Source organism: Asterias amurensis, chromosome 18, assembly GCF_032118995.1.
Source record: "Asterias amurensis chromosome 18, ASM3211899v1".
NCBI lineage: Eukaryota > Metazoa > Echinodermata > Asteroidea > Forcipulatida > Asteriidae > Asterias > Asterias amurensis.
In genome coordinates this window covers 2,717,871-2,731,558 of record NC_092665.1, presented here as the reverse complement: position 1 = coordinate 2,731,558, position 13,688 = coordinate 2,717,871, and the positions used below count along the sequence as shown (strand labels likewise).

Below are 13,688 nucleotides of genomic sequence, written 5' to 3'. Positions count from 1 at the left end.
CTGGGTTCGGGTTGAATTAATTCTTTTTGAAGAGTGTGATGAATTATTTTGTGTTTGGCGCTGTAAAAAAGAGTCACAGGTCGTAACTTTTGAACCAAACATTACACAAGTGTGTAAGATATGTCAAAATAAAAGTTTGTTGTATGCTCTTTTCAGCCTCTAGCCCACCTTGTTGAGCTGTTAATGGCTTAAAGCGGAGCCATTACAGCTCAACAAGGTGGGCTATTTTCAGCCATGTATAAAACTCAATAATTAACTTATTGTTTTTTTTTAGAAAATAGATTTTGTTATAATCTGAAAATTACCCATACTGGGGAAACAGCCTATGTAATAAAAACATCAACTACATCAACTATTGATGTCTAAGGCATGAACAAAAAGTACATATCACCTTTTTCGATAAAGTTTTTAATTAATAAAAATAATAATGTGAAAATAATGGACCATAGTAAAGAAGCATAAAACCACATAAAAAACAAATAGTCATCATTTTTTCACCCTCCCATCAGATCACTCAACAGCCCTATACTGGAAGAGGTTGTGCAACAAGTGACTACTTTTTGTAGAGCTCTTCACATTTCTGATCACAGTTAGGGGTAATTGAGGGAGTAAAAAGTTCGGGGAAGCATACCGGGGTGGCTGTTTATGGCCTATTACTTATTAAATGAAAGAAAAAAGAACACCATATTTTTTATCAATTCGCCTTCATAAAAAGACATTTATTACTCTTTCTTATTAAATTTCCCTATTAAAACATTGATTTTCTGCGTTACTTTTTTTGTACCTATTCATTACCTGCCACAAGGTTTGATACAAATTCTTCAGTTAGTAGTTAACCTTAGTTCCTATGTAGATGTTTTCCCACCATAATTTATTAAAGACACTGGACACTATTGGTTATTGTCAAAGACCAGTCTTCTCACTTGGTGTATCTCAACATATGCATAAAACATATCTCATTAAAGAAAAAACACCCTTGTCACACGAAGTTGTGTGCTTTCAGATGCTTGATTTCAAGACCTCAAAATCTAATTCTGAGGTCTCAAAATCAAATTTGTGGAAAATTACTTCTTTCTCAAAAACTACGTTACTTCATTACTTCAGAGGGAGCCATTTCTCACAATGTTTTATACTATCAACAACTCTCCATTGCTTGTTACCAAGTAAGGTTTTATGCTAATAATTATTTTGAGTAATTACCAAGTGTCCATTGCCTTTAAGTTTAGAACCCTACTTAAACATGCATGTTATTACATGCAGACCTATTTCTTTACATTACATGTGAGGCATTCATACACATTTGAATAAAACACAACAATTTATGAAAACCAAGGAGCTAAACCCCTTGACACTAGGGCTCAATTTCATAAAGCCGCTCAACCACAAAAGCCGCTAAGCACAGGAAAACCTTGCTTAGCAAAAACAGGTTACCAGTCAACCTTCCATAAAGTTTAGATTATTGCAACCTGCATGGTGCTCCACTATTTCATCGCTTAGCAAAGAAATTGTTTAAGCAGTATTTTCTGCTAAACAGCTTTATGAAATGGGGCCAAGTTTAAATTGACAAGCCACAGTGACCTTTATGTGAAACTTGACACAACTCACAATCATATCAACCATTATAGAGCACTGGTAAACTCTGACCTGACTTGACCCTGTGACCTCTAGATTACATGCTGGCACTCTACCAACTAAGCTAGATAGCTCAGTTGGTAGAGTAAGGGCACAAGTTTAAATTAACAAGCCACAGTGACCTTATATGGTATGGATATTACAAAACACACAATCATATCAACCATAATAGAGCAATGGTAAACTTTGACCCGACTTGACCCTGTGACCTCCAGATTACATGCTGGCATTCTACCAACTAAGCTAGGCTGATTTCGAATTGGTGGCTACAGCTATGGCTACGGCTGTTGCTATGTGTGTTGCTAAGGACGTCCTATACCTCAACGCATGATGATGCAGAAATCTAGCCGTAGCCGTAGCTGTAGCTCAGTTGGTAGAGCAAGGGCACATCAATCCGGAGGTCCCAGGTTCAAGTCCCGGTTATAAGTCAATTTTTCTTGGCTCAACCCCAAATTGGATTTACCCAGTCAGTTTCCCTGTGGTGTATTACTTGATAAAGATTTAAAGTCATTCCAAATTCAACTTAGTTGGCCCTTAGAACTCCCTGTAAAATAGTAAGTTAGGTTCAATGGCAGATAAAGGTTTGCCAAGCTTTGGTCATTAAGATTCAGCAAGCGCCAACGACTACAGTTTTTGGTTACGCTGCTCTGTACACTAAAAACTTAAAACAGCTCATCAAGTTAAACAAACATAAAGTGTTTACTTCTTACAATTTAAAAAATTAAAATACATTAATTAAGTCACATTTTAAAGCCTTTCATAAACGGCAAAGTTGAAAGTAAACAAAAAAACATTCAAAAATCTCAACAGTCTTAGGCAAAACATTTCAAGGCTTTGATATTTTTCATTTTTTTCAAAGTGTCTTTGCCAATAATATTGAGACTGTGATGGCTAAATCAAATATGCTAGCTAAAACATTAGATTAAAAACTACATTTTGTTCTGTTAAAAATCACTTTAATTATTTAAACTTACTGGTACTCCACTCTGACCCCTTCTTCACCTTTGACCCTTACTTCACCTATGACCCCAAGGGATGTATTTAATGTATGTAAAGCTAATTTTTACTCCCAAAGTTGATTGCAAGCTTTGCTTTAGAGGAGCCCCTGCGAGTTTTGACGGCAGCTGCATTTGACACCTGTTTCTTCGAATGGTCTGTTCCCTGGGATAGATCAACCTCTAACATCTGGGTCTGTTCTATTCCTATGACAGGGGGGTCACTGATCCCCCTTGACCTAAGCCTGGGATTCTCCACAAACACTGACTGGTTAGTTGGCATGGCTGCCGAGTCCGTTTGAGGTACAGAGGGGCCTACAGAGGTGGGATATTCCATTTGTGGATGGGGGATAATTCTGGCTGGGGATGATTCTGTATCAAAGGCTGGGTGGGACTTGCTCGGTGTGTTGAGTTGCTTTGTTACCTGGTGACAATAATGGCAACAAACGAAAACAATCATGAACTGTAGATCTCATGGAAATATTAAATAAACCTCAGTTTTAAAAATATGACTTTATGCCTCTTTGCTGGTAGACCAGGGGTCGATTTCACAAAGAGTTAGGACTAGTCCTAACTTAGGACTAGCCCTAGGAGATATACAAATTGCATGGATAGTCGTAAGTTAGGACGAGTAACTGGTCCTAACTCGAGATAAGACTAGTCCTAACTCTTTGTTAAATCCACCCCCGACTCATGTATTATCCTTGTGGGAGAAGACAGGCACTGGTTTTACAGACCCAATGATTTCAATGGATAAAATGGTTTCATTGGATAGACGTGCAGTGATGCAAGCTTTCCATATCTGTGTTTTGGTTGGTTGGAGGTGGTGTAATGTCCGCTTGCACTTTCAACCGTCTGCAAGCAGAGTATGTGCGCATAATGTTGTGCACAAGGTTGTTTTATTCACTATGTGTAGATGCACATGTGAATTTACTGTGAATCTCTGTGTCAAATGAATGCTAGGTCGAAGGTACATCTAGCAACATCCGGGCAGGCTGGTATCTGGTTATTCACAAGCCTCGTAGTTTGATGTTCGACGATCAGGCTACACCCATTGTGGCATGCAGACAAGTGCACGTTTTCCATTGTTAGACCCCAGCAAGGGCATTAATCCTGTACTACGTCTTGACAATTATATCATGTATGTTTCCTGCATTTGGTTAAATTTTCAAAAAAAGTAGCATAAAAGAAATATAAGATAAGAAAACTGCCAAGACATGATGAGGTTATATTCCTACCTGTAGAGGCACAAACGGATTTGCTCCGGATGCGTGAAACATAACTCCCTGTTGCTGGTTCATCCCTGTTGGAAAGAACAATAAAAAAGAACCAATTTAGTCTTTTGTTTTTTATAAGTACGAGAAGTTGGGTGAATTTCCGAGTTTGGCCGAACAAATCTGGAAACTAAACATCCTTTTGAGTGAGTGTGTTCGTGTTGTTATTACTTTGGTAATCAAACTTAGGGGATGAGTAATTAATCTGCTCGGGGCAAACAGCAGCACTGCTGGCTTGTTCATGGTCTGATTTAAAGATTAAAATCCACTGGTGAAAAGGAATAACATGGAACAACCAGACTTTCTTTATGTAGAGTACAGAGTTGTAAAAAACAAGCACGGATGGCCAGTGAGTAGCCCCTTAAAAAAAGAGCTGAAACACATTATGATGTAAGAATGATCGTGTATTGACAAGTGAGCGTGCGTCACACATTTACGCTGGTCGAATAGGGGCACCCCAATAATCCAGTAACTAGGCTTATGCCACATTATTGTAGTTGTACATTATTGTTGCAAAGCTTATATAAAAGGAAGGAACAAACAAAATTATGAAAAGAAGAAAAAAAACGAGTGAAAAATCGGCCTGATCAATAACAGAGCAGATATCCGCTTTAAAGCTGAAATTTCACAGGCCTGAGAATGATAAGAACAAGTAACTAGATCTCACCCATTGGGGGTCTCGTTGTTGGACGTAACTGCTGAAAAACACCTCTGGGCTGCTGTTTTGTCTACAAGAAAAACAAACAATAATTCAATTTCTTTTTTTTTACTACTATTATTTTATTACGATTACATTATTGGGCTTTTATACATTTTTTGAAATGATGTCTCATAAGTGAATTTAATCACTGTAGCTTGCAAAGCCTCAAGAAACCTGTACACAAGGGTGCTTGCTATGTGAACCACAAACACTGGGGTAAACCCCTACTCTTCGATGATACTTCTTCTGTTTTTTTTTTACATGCACTACCAATCTTAGTAAACAGGACCTACACGTACAATTTAGTATTCCACCTGAAGGACAAAGCAGTTATGGTAAAGCATCTTGCTCCAGGACATAAGTTAAATTTTTTCTTTAAAGTCCCTAAAGCGTCTAATTGGAGGTCATTAAACAACAATTTGTTTGATACATGTACAAACGAACAATTCATTAATAGTGATAATGCCTTCATAAGCAACAGCTGTCTATCAATGGCTTCAAATTTCAGACTCTTAAAACCGGTGAAATTTTTCCTCTTTTGCAGGCAACCATACATGAACGAGCGTGTAAAGTGGATCAGCAATGGGCCTCGTTAAGTTGGGACAGATTCTGCCACATTTTTCTGAACCAACTCCAGGGGTTATGAGTGAGCAAAGCCTGCCCGGAAATTGGTGCGGCAAGATCGATCTCCCCAGGGAAAAAGGTTGTGTTAGGGGCTACTTACCACTTGAGCCATAGTCGCCCGAGCTACGGCTTCTGCAGCCACATCGTTATTAGGACAGTCTGGGCCTACGACTTGAACACCGTTGGAAAGCTGAACAATTCCTCTGCAATGACCCTAGAATAGATTGAATCAAATTGTGAAAACTGTCCATTATTGTGAACAAAATGTAATGTCTGTACTTTGTTTAGTCAAGGTTTAGAAAAGTTCAGAAAATACCATACCCAAAACAAATGATTTTGGTTGAACAAAGATAAAATTGACCAGAGCAGGATTTTGACAAAAGGCCTCTGGATTAATGTGCCAGCACTCTACCCTGGCTGTTGCCTCTCAGCTTATATTGTAAACACACCACAGCTTTAATACAGTTGTATGCCTTCTGACTGTCACCCAGAACAAAGATATTGACAAAATAGAGAAGAAGTATAGAGTGTCAGCATGCTAATCCGATGGTCGATGGTTCAAATACCGCTCTTGTAAAGTTGTCTTTGTTCAACACCCAAAATATAAGAAGGTGTAGAGTTATGGTAAATAACTGTTGGGAAGTGGCTCTAAGGCAAATTTCTATGAGCTGTTTGTGAACAATTCTGTGGTTAGCAGTGCCATGAATTTGGGGCCAAGTTTCAGAAATCTTTAAGAAGAAAGACTCACCGTCTGCATGTTCCTTTGGAAATTGTACATCGGAAACTTTAGATTCTGGTGTTGGCACCATGCTAAGAGAGCCTGCATAGCATTCGGAGGTTGGTGTGTTAACTGTCCACTTTGTCCGAAGTTCTGAGGGAGGTGTTGTTGCGGCCCACGAGGTTGACCGGTCATCCCCGGAGTCATACTCATTAGTGGTTTTCTGTTTAGCTGGGACATCTGCTTCAAAGGTTGTCCTTGCATTCTCACAATGTTGGAACTGTTTTGATGGGCGGGACCCATGTTTTGTACAGCAGTGTTCATGTTTGGCTGGGTGGGGATCATAGTGTGTTGGGCAAGGGGAATATTTTGCGGGGCGAGGACAACGTTCTGTGGGCTTGGGCCAATGTTTTGTTGTGCGGGATTCACATTCTGTTGGGCGGGGTTGATAGGCTGTTGGGAGGAGGGTGGGGCTTGATACTGCATTGGGCGGGGCATGTTTTGGGTCATAATGGGCTTGACTCCAATCTCCTGGTTCATCTGAGGTTGATTACCGGGTTGTTGATGTGGGGCCACTTGCATGACATGCTGGCCTGGAAGCCGTACAGCTTGAGCTTGTACCTGAGGCTGAAACGACTGCTGCTTGCCTTGATGGTGGGACACTATAACCTGCTGCCATGGTGGTACTTGTTGGTCAGCGGACATTTGCACACCGGGGTGCATTGCAAAGCCTGGTTGCTGCATCACTCGCTGTACCCCTGGGCGTATGATGACAACACCACCGGGTACAGGCTGGGTAGCAACTGATGAGGGCTGGGTACCCGGGGATTGGGCTAGATAGTGGGCGGGGGAGAGTCGGGGAGAGACACCACTCTGGGATATTGAGCCCATTTGCTGGGCTGGAAAGGCCCTCGTTGGGATCATCTGGGTTCCTTTTTGGAATCCCTCTTGCCCAGTGGGAAGTGGGGGTCCCATGGACATGGATACAGGTACTAGGTTGGTGGGATGTGTAGGCTGTCTATGAAGGTGGATTGGCTGAGGTGGGTTTGCGTTGGAGTTACTCAGATTAGCTGGACCACCTCTACCAGGCGACATCGGGCCTAAACGCAAAAAAGAAATAACACTTAAAATTACAAACACGTTAATAACATCTGTTAAATGATTGCAGTACCCAGGGCTACACATTAGATTCAAACTGCCTCTAACTAATGGACTAGCTCAGTCTAGTGGTAAGACATGTGCTCTAGCAATGTCGTAGGTTTGTATCCCACCCAAGTTATTTGCCAGAGGATTATTTTTTTCACAGAGCTTGGGAAAGTACACAGTAAACAGTGCTTAGTACACATTGCTGAAAGAGTAAAAACAAATTATAAACACATTATGCTTGGAGGTTTTGTGAGCCAGGATAGTAAAGCACAAAACTGCGCTTAAGACTTTTACGTCAAGAAAGGAAGCGACTAGAAAGTACTCAGTATACAGTGCTTAGTACACATTGCTGAAAGAGTAAAAACAAATTATAAACACGTCATGCTTGGAGGTTTTGTGAGCCAGGATAGTAGAGCACAAAACTGCGGTTAAGACTTTTACGTCAAGAAAGGAAGCAACTGGAGAGAGATCACCTTAAGAGGATGCAACTTTCAAATTCCAAAATTCAAGTAATAAACTTGAAACATGGACAAAAGTTTTAGAGCTTTATTACCTCTTCCATCTCTTGGGTGGTGATGGCTCGGTATCGGCATGGGTTGCTGAGGGTGTGTATGGAATGCTGTAGGTTGTGCTACCCCTTGTGGCGCCCCTTGTGGCGCCCCTTGTGGTACCCTTTGTGGTACCCCTTGTGGCAGAGCGGGTATGTTGACTGGGTTAGGGTTCGTAGGCGTAAGGGGCACAGGTGAAGTACCGGGCGATGGCTGGGTATTGACAGCACCTGAAAGTAAAATTGTGAAAGAAAGTGTAACTAATTTACATCTCAGGCCTTAAAAGAACACGTTGCCTTGGATCTGTTGAATTGGTCTTTGAAAAGCGTTTGTTATAATATACATATGGGTAGAAAGATGCTGTAAAAGTAGAATACAAAGATCCACAAAAACATGCCTCGAAATTGCACGGTTTTCCTTTTACCTCGTCGACTAACATGGTCGGCCATTTTTTTTGACTCCCATAAATGGCCGACCGTGTTAGTTCGCACAGTAAAAGGAAAACCACGCAATTTCGAGGCAAACTTGTGTGGATCATTGTAATCTACTTTAAAATTATCTTTCCAACCATATGCATTTTATAACGAATCGGTTACAAATGCTTTTTTATAGACCAACTCGTCCGATCCAAGGCAACGTGTTCCTTTAAACTTTACTCTTGAAGGGCCACAGTAATTCTATGAGGAAAATGTAAATTTGTATTGGAACCTTGCAGAGAGCGCCACAGCAAAAGCACATGACACCAGGGCTATTGCTGTGGGTGTCGTGGCATCTTTGGAGACCTGACATCTTTTCAGGCTTTCAGGCTAAAAGCATATCTCATACGAACAACTCTATCATTACTCAACATGGCCGCAAGTTCACATTCCCCTCAACTTAGCATTTCAACTCAACTCAGTTCAACTCAACATTAGTTTTCATAAAGAATATAGAATGCAACATACAATTTACATGCAGCTGCCATCCTGGCCATCTTAGAATGGGCTTGTCCTGTCTGTTTTTTGTTTGTCTTGCTTGATTGCCAGTGCTCTGTCTCATTCAATCATTGGTATACTATTGTTCTAGGTGTCATAAGTTTACATTCCTTGTTTCTTATACTGTTATATTTCTTTAGTACGGTAATATTGTATCTTGTACTGTTTGTTGAAATCTTGGCCGAATAAATAAAAATAATAATAATAATAATAACAATCTTTATCTAGAGCTCAAATCAATTACTATTATTGCTTAGATTTAGTACCAAGTTGTTGAGTACACAAGACTGTTGCTTTTTATTCTACTATCGCGGAGTAGATTTTGAAAAAATCAGGAGAATACTTAGTTCTCAAAAGAACTGTCCTGCTTATTCTCCTGTTATTAACTTCACTGTCGCGGAATGAGTTTCTAAATTGATCTTTTCGACACATGCAGCTTACATGTTTAACCCAAGCTTAAACACACTGCTTAGCTTGAGTACATGTACGTTACATTTTATGAAAGAAAATAGATCGGAAACATCCACAAATCTGACCTGCGAAAAGTTGGTCCAACGAAAGCGGTCTGCCGTACTGCTTTGTTCCTGAAGAAGCCTTGATGATGACAGAGTGTGGTATGATCAAATCATCTTGCGCCTCGGCATTACTCCCGGACATCGATGCGATGTTTAACATTCGACACAGTTCAGCGGTTCCAGACTGATTAGTAAGATTACAAGACAAATGAACTTATTTAATCATTAGGCCAGGAGGATAAATGATAATAATGTCAATAACCTATTCATTTTAAGAAAATCGTAAACTTTGGTATTTTTAAAACTCAACTCAAAACATTTCTTTTTGAATGACATTATCTTTGAATCTTTGTATCTTTTTTTATTAATTGCCTTTTCTTGTGGTGTGATATTGTTGTTTGACTCGTATTGGTTTACGATCTGTTGTGTTGTTGTTTTATCTCGTTGTTTGTATTTGTCAGTCTTATTGTATCTTGCTGTATTTTGCTTATCTCTTTTAAGCTTAATGTTAATAATATGTAAAACAATTCTGTACAGCGTTTTGAGATTTTTTTTAATGTAAGACGCTTCATCAAAAATAAATTATTATTATTATGTTACTGGTGGTGACTTCATACTTAGCAAGATTACAAGATAAAGTATTTATTCAGTTGGTTTTGGGATGGGTGTAAGCGGGGGTAGGGGTTACCTTACATGTACATTAGTCTTGAACATGACGGTGCGCATACGTTAGTGAATTTTGACACATTGTCAGGGCACCGAGCTTCTGTTTTTAGTATTAGTGCAGAGTGCACGAACTGCACGAACTGTTGACCATGACAATGACCATGACGATTAGAGTGACATTCACAGTGACAATGACCATGGCAACGACAGTGAAAACGACAGTGACAATGACCATGATGATTACAGTGACCATGACAGTGACAATGGCAGAGACAATGACCATGACAATAGCAGTGTCAATGACCATGACGTTGACAATGACACTCACCTTTGCGTATGTCCTCGGGGTCATCCGAGCTTCTTCGTCAATTTCAAACTCCTCCACTTCCTCGTCCTCCTCAGTGCCTTCCAAGACAATATCTTCGCCCACGTTATCATCAGCCAAACTAGGCTTGTTGACGTCCACCTTGGGCAATGCAGACAGTGCCAGCTGCATCTGGATGGAAGGACCGCTTTCTGAATCCTCTTCGGAGAGCGGTGTCTGAATCCCGGATGCGAACGGAGACGTCAGGTCGTCGCTCTCTACATTCCGCTCATCATCCTTGTCTGTCGAGGCGTCTTCGGTGAACGGCGACGAGGCACCGCTGCTACTGGCTCCCTTCTGCAGGTTACGCCACATATCGGCGAACTCGTCCACCTCACTAACGGGGGCGCTCTGTTGAAGTTTTGAAGTTTCTTTAGGGATGTGGCGTCCACTTCGAGCATCCACGCTGACTTCGCCCTTTGACGCTGACTTTGCATCAGAGTTTTGTCGTTGTGTCTGACCCTGTGGCGTCTGCGGCATTGGTTTACTTTCAATCCTATCCATCTGATCCTTGCCTTGGTGCCTCAGTTGCTTATCAATGGCCCTACCTTGAGGATCTTTGGTTGGTGATCGTGAGATCAGTTTGGGCCCCGATCGAGTCAGGATCGTCATGGGTGCGGGAGTAGCTTGTTTATTGGACTTCTGATCACTGGTTTGCTTGAAACCGTTATCTTGTTCTAGGGCAGCCCTGGTGGTTTTGGAAAATCAAAATGAATAAATAAACATAACAATACATAAATAAATAAAAATATAAGTTGGCAAAGACCTGGCGATAGATCTCTTCCTCGAATCGGTATATAAGGTAAAAACTATCAAAAATAAAAACTGGAACCTCAAACCTCAAAATCGCAACCCTGATGTCAAATAAATTTGTTTAAGGGTCAATTAAATGCAACATTGAGTTGCCTTTCTTTTTGTAGGCTTAAAGCCATGGACACTAATGGTTATTGCTCAAAATAATTGTTAGCATAAAAGCTTATTTTGTTACGAGCAATAGAGAACTTTTGATAAAATAAAACATGACTCCCTCTGAAGTAGCGCAGTTTTTGAGAAAGAATTAATTTCTCACTAAACTATTTGAATTGAATTCGAGGCCTCAGCTGAGGTCTTAAATTCAAGCGTCTGAAATCACACAACTTTGTGTGACAAGGGTGTCTTTTCTTCCATAACTATCTCACAACTTCGGCGACCAATTGAGTTAAAATTTTCACAGGTTTGTTATTTTAAGCATACACCAAGTGAGAAGACTGGTCTTTGACAATTACCAAAGGTGTCCAGTGCTTTTAATTCCATACCTGTAGTTGATGGCTCCTTTTAAAGAAGTCTGCGCCAGTGGTTGTTTCTTACTTCTGCTAACCTGCTGCTGCTGTTGTTGTTGTTGTTGTTGTTGTTGTTGTTGTTGTGGTTGACGCTGCACTTGCTGCTCTTGGTTGGACCCTAGCTTAGTCACCATGTTAGAGTACCAGCCTCGGCTCTGTGTCTGGGCATTGGGTTGAGGGAACACCTGTAAGCATAGACGATCAGAGTACCAGTGGGCGGTTATAAAAATGTCAAAGCAAATTATACAATTTTAAAATAAAATTAGAAAAAATATGTGCAGTCTTCTACGTAATTTTGTCCACAGCTACTGATGTTAGAAACATTTGATCCCCCCCCCCAAAAAAAAAAATAAATAAATAAAAAAATACCATTGACTATTCTGAATGGCTCCTAACCATGCTAACCTGTGTAACCTTTGATATGCCTGGGCCAACATCTACTAAGCAGGTAAGCATAAACATTGCTAAGCACAGAAAATCTGATTAACAGAAACTGGTTTACCAGCCAAGATTCAATACAAGTTACAAAGTTGCAACTGGTGCCCAACTCATTTTTAGCCAAGCAGTATTTTCTGCACCAAGATTGGAGTGAAGTTGCCCTTACCTGGGGTTTAACAACTGCCATTGGTTTGTTACTCTGCTGTTGGCATTGCTCTTTACGCATGCCGTAGGATATGTTAATAATCGCCGTCGTTGGTACTTTGTAACCTCGATGGCCGTCACAGCGGATCTTTAGTCCTCCGGGGAACTCCTCATCGAAGACGACTTCATAGAGGTAGTCCAAGATACCGCTTCCTGAGAGTGACAGAAAAAAAGAGCGCCGCGAAGTTAATCAAGAGTTCGTTGGTTCAAATCCTGCTACAGTCAATTTTTCTTTGTTCAACCCCAAACCCTTTAAAATTTAACAGGGCCCAATTTCATGGCTCTGCTTACCGCCGAATTCTGCCCTTACGATTGCGATTCCCCGCTTACGTGCAAGCGCCGAATTTCTGCGCTAGCCTTGTAAGCGTAGAATGCCTAGTAACGTGAAGTACGCACGCGCAGAAGCCCAAATTCGCCGCTAGCCCGTGAAATACGCTTGCCGTAAGCACAGAATTCCTGCTTCCGTAAGCGCCGATTCTGTGCTTACGGTAAGCAGAGCCATGAAATTGGGCCCAGGTCAGTTTCCCTTGTGGTTTATTATTTGATATCTGAAATAAACAATTCGCGTCCCCTGATCCCCTGGCTGCCGCTTCCCAGGTTGTATCAGAAACTTTCCGGAGAAAGAGTTTTTAACTTGATCACAACCAAAGTATGCGTTAGCAATTAAAAAGAAAATCTGAAAAAGTATGTGATTGAAAAAAAAAAAAAGCTTTGACGAACTTTACATACATGTACCAGGCAGTTTTTATAAACAACAAAGGGGCAACTAATTTGATAGATACATGTAAAGGAACACTTTGGTGACATGAAATCCATTTTACTAACAACATCTTAATATCACAAAGAAAATGAAATTTGAACTTTAATATTAAAATATTACCTCTCTGAGATTGGCTGAAAAGTTGCCTTATGTGACTTGGCCCTTTTTCCATGATTCAATAAAAGAGATGTTCTTTTTCTCATTACATGCACTATTTTGTACGAAACTCTTCTTGCTATTATAATTTATAATTTTAGAAAAGAGAGACATTAATTAACTGTCATACTGTAGAAACCAATTATGTACAACCTCTTCAATAACCATTATTACTATTATTATAATAATAATTTGTTCGACCTCAACAAAGAATACATTACGAGGCATAATAAAGCAGTATAAAACAGAAACAACAAAGTAACTTAACAGTAAAATGCAGAAATTATGATGAAACTAGGGCAGCTACAAAAAAAAAAAAAGAAGTGAATCAGGGGAGCAGTCATACGTACAAGAATTTAATCTGGGAAGGACACAAAAAAAATACCAAACAAAAGGACAAAAACAATTTTTTGTGCCCTAGAGGGACAACAAAAGTGAACTTAATCACGGTTGCTTGGCAGCGCCATGTTGTCCCACATTTGTTTACTAAATACACTGATCCTCTAGTGGCATGTTATTATAATTTGCAACCAAGACCCAATCATGCTCTACATGTTTCCGTCCTTGGCCATAGAGCTGCTAAGCACTAAAGTTTGCTAAGCATGAAATTTCTTCCTTTATAAAAACAGGATTACCATCAAAATGTTCACGTGAT

The 13,688-nt window shown here is 40.2% G+C and overlaps 1 protein-coding gene across 2 annotated transcripts in view; it reads right to left on the bottom strand.

The window, feature by feature from the left end:
* Positions 1 to 695: 695 nt before the first annotated feature.
* Positions 696 to 13,688, bottom strand: part of LOC139950379 (5'-3' exoribonuclease 1-like) — a 44,581-nt gene continuing 31,588 nt past the window's right edge. Inside the window, exons 27-36 of one of the 2 annotated variants that reach the window (XM_071949007.1) lie at positions 12,080 to 12,270; positions 11,452 to 11,660; positions 10,121 to 10,844; positions 9,148 to 9,310; positions 7,643 to 7,867; positions 5,974 to 7,043; positions 5,326 to 5,439; positions 4,569 to 4,629; positions 3,866 to 3,930; positions 696 to 3,051 (exon numbers count right to left, since the gene is read on the bottom strand). In XM_071949007.1, coding sequence (XP_071805108.1) covers positions 2,689 to 3,051; positions 3,866 to 3,930; positions 4,569 to 4,629; positions 5,326 to 5,439; positions 5,974 to 7,043; positions 7,643 to 7,867; positions 9,148 to 9,310; positions 10,121 to 10,844; positions 11,452 to 11,660; positions 12,080 to 12,270 — 3,185 coding nt within the window. In that variant the 3' untranslated portion in view covers positions 696 to 2,688. The remainder of the gene's footprint in view (positions 3,052 to 3,865; positions 3,931 to 4,568; positions 4,630 to 5,325; positions 5,440 to 5,973; positions 7,044 to 7,642; positions 7,868 to 9,147; positions 9,311 to 10,120; positions 10,845 to 11,451; positions 11,661 to 12,079; positions 12,271 to 13,688) is intronic. The other variant, XM_071949008.1, reaches the window with a different exon arrangement.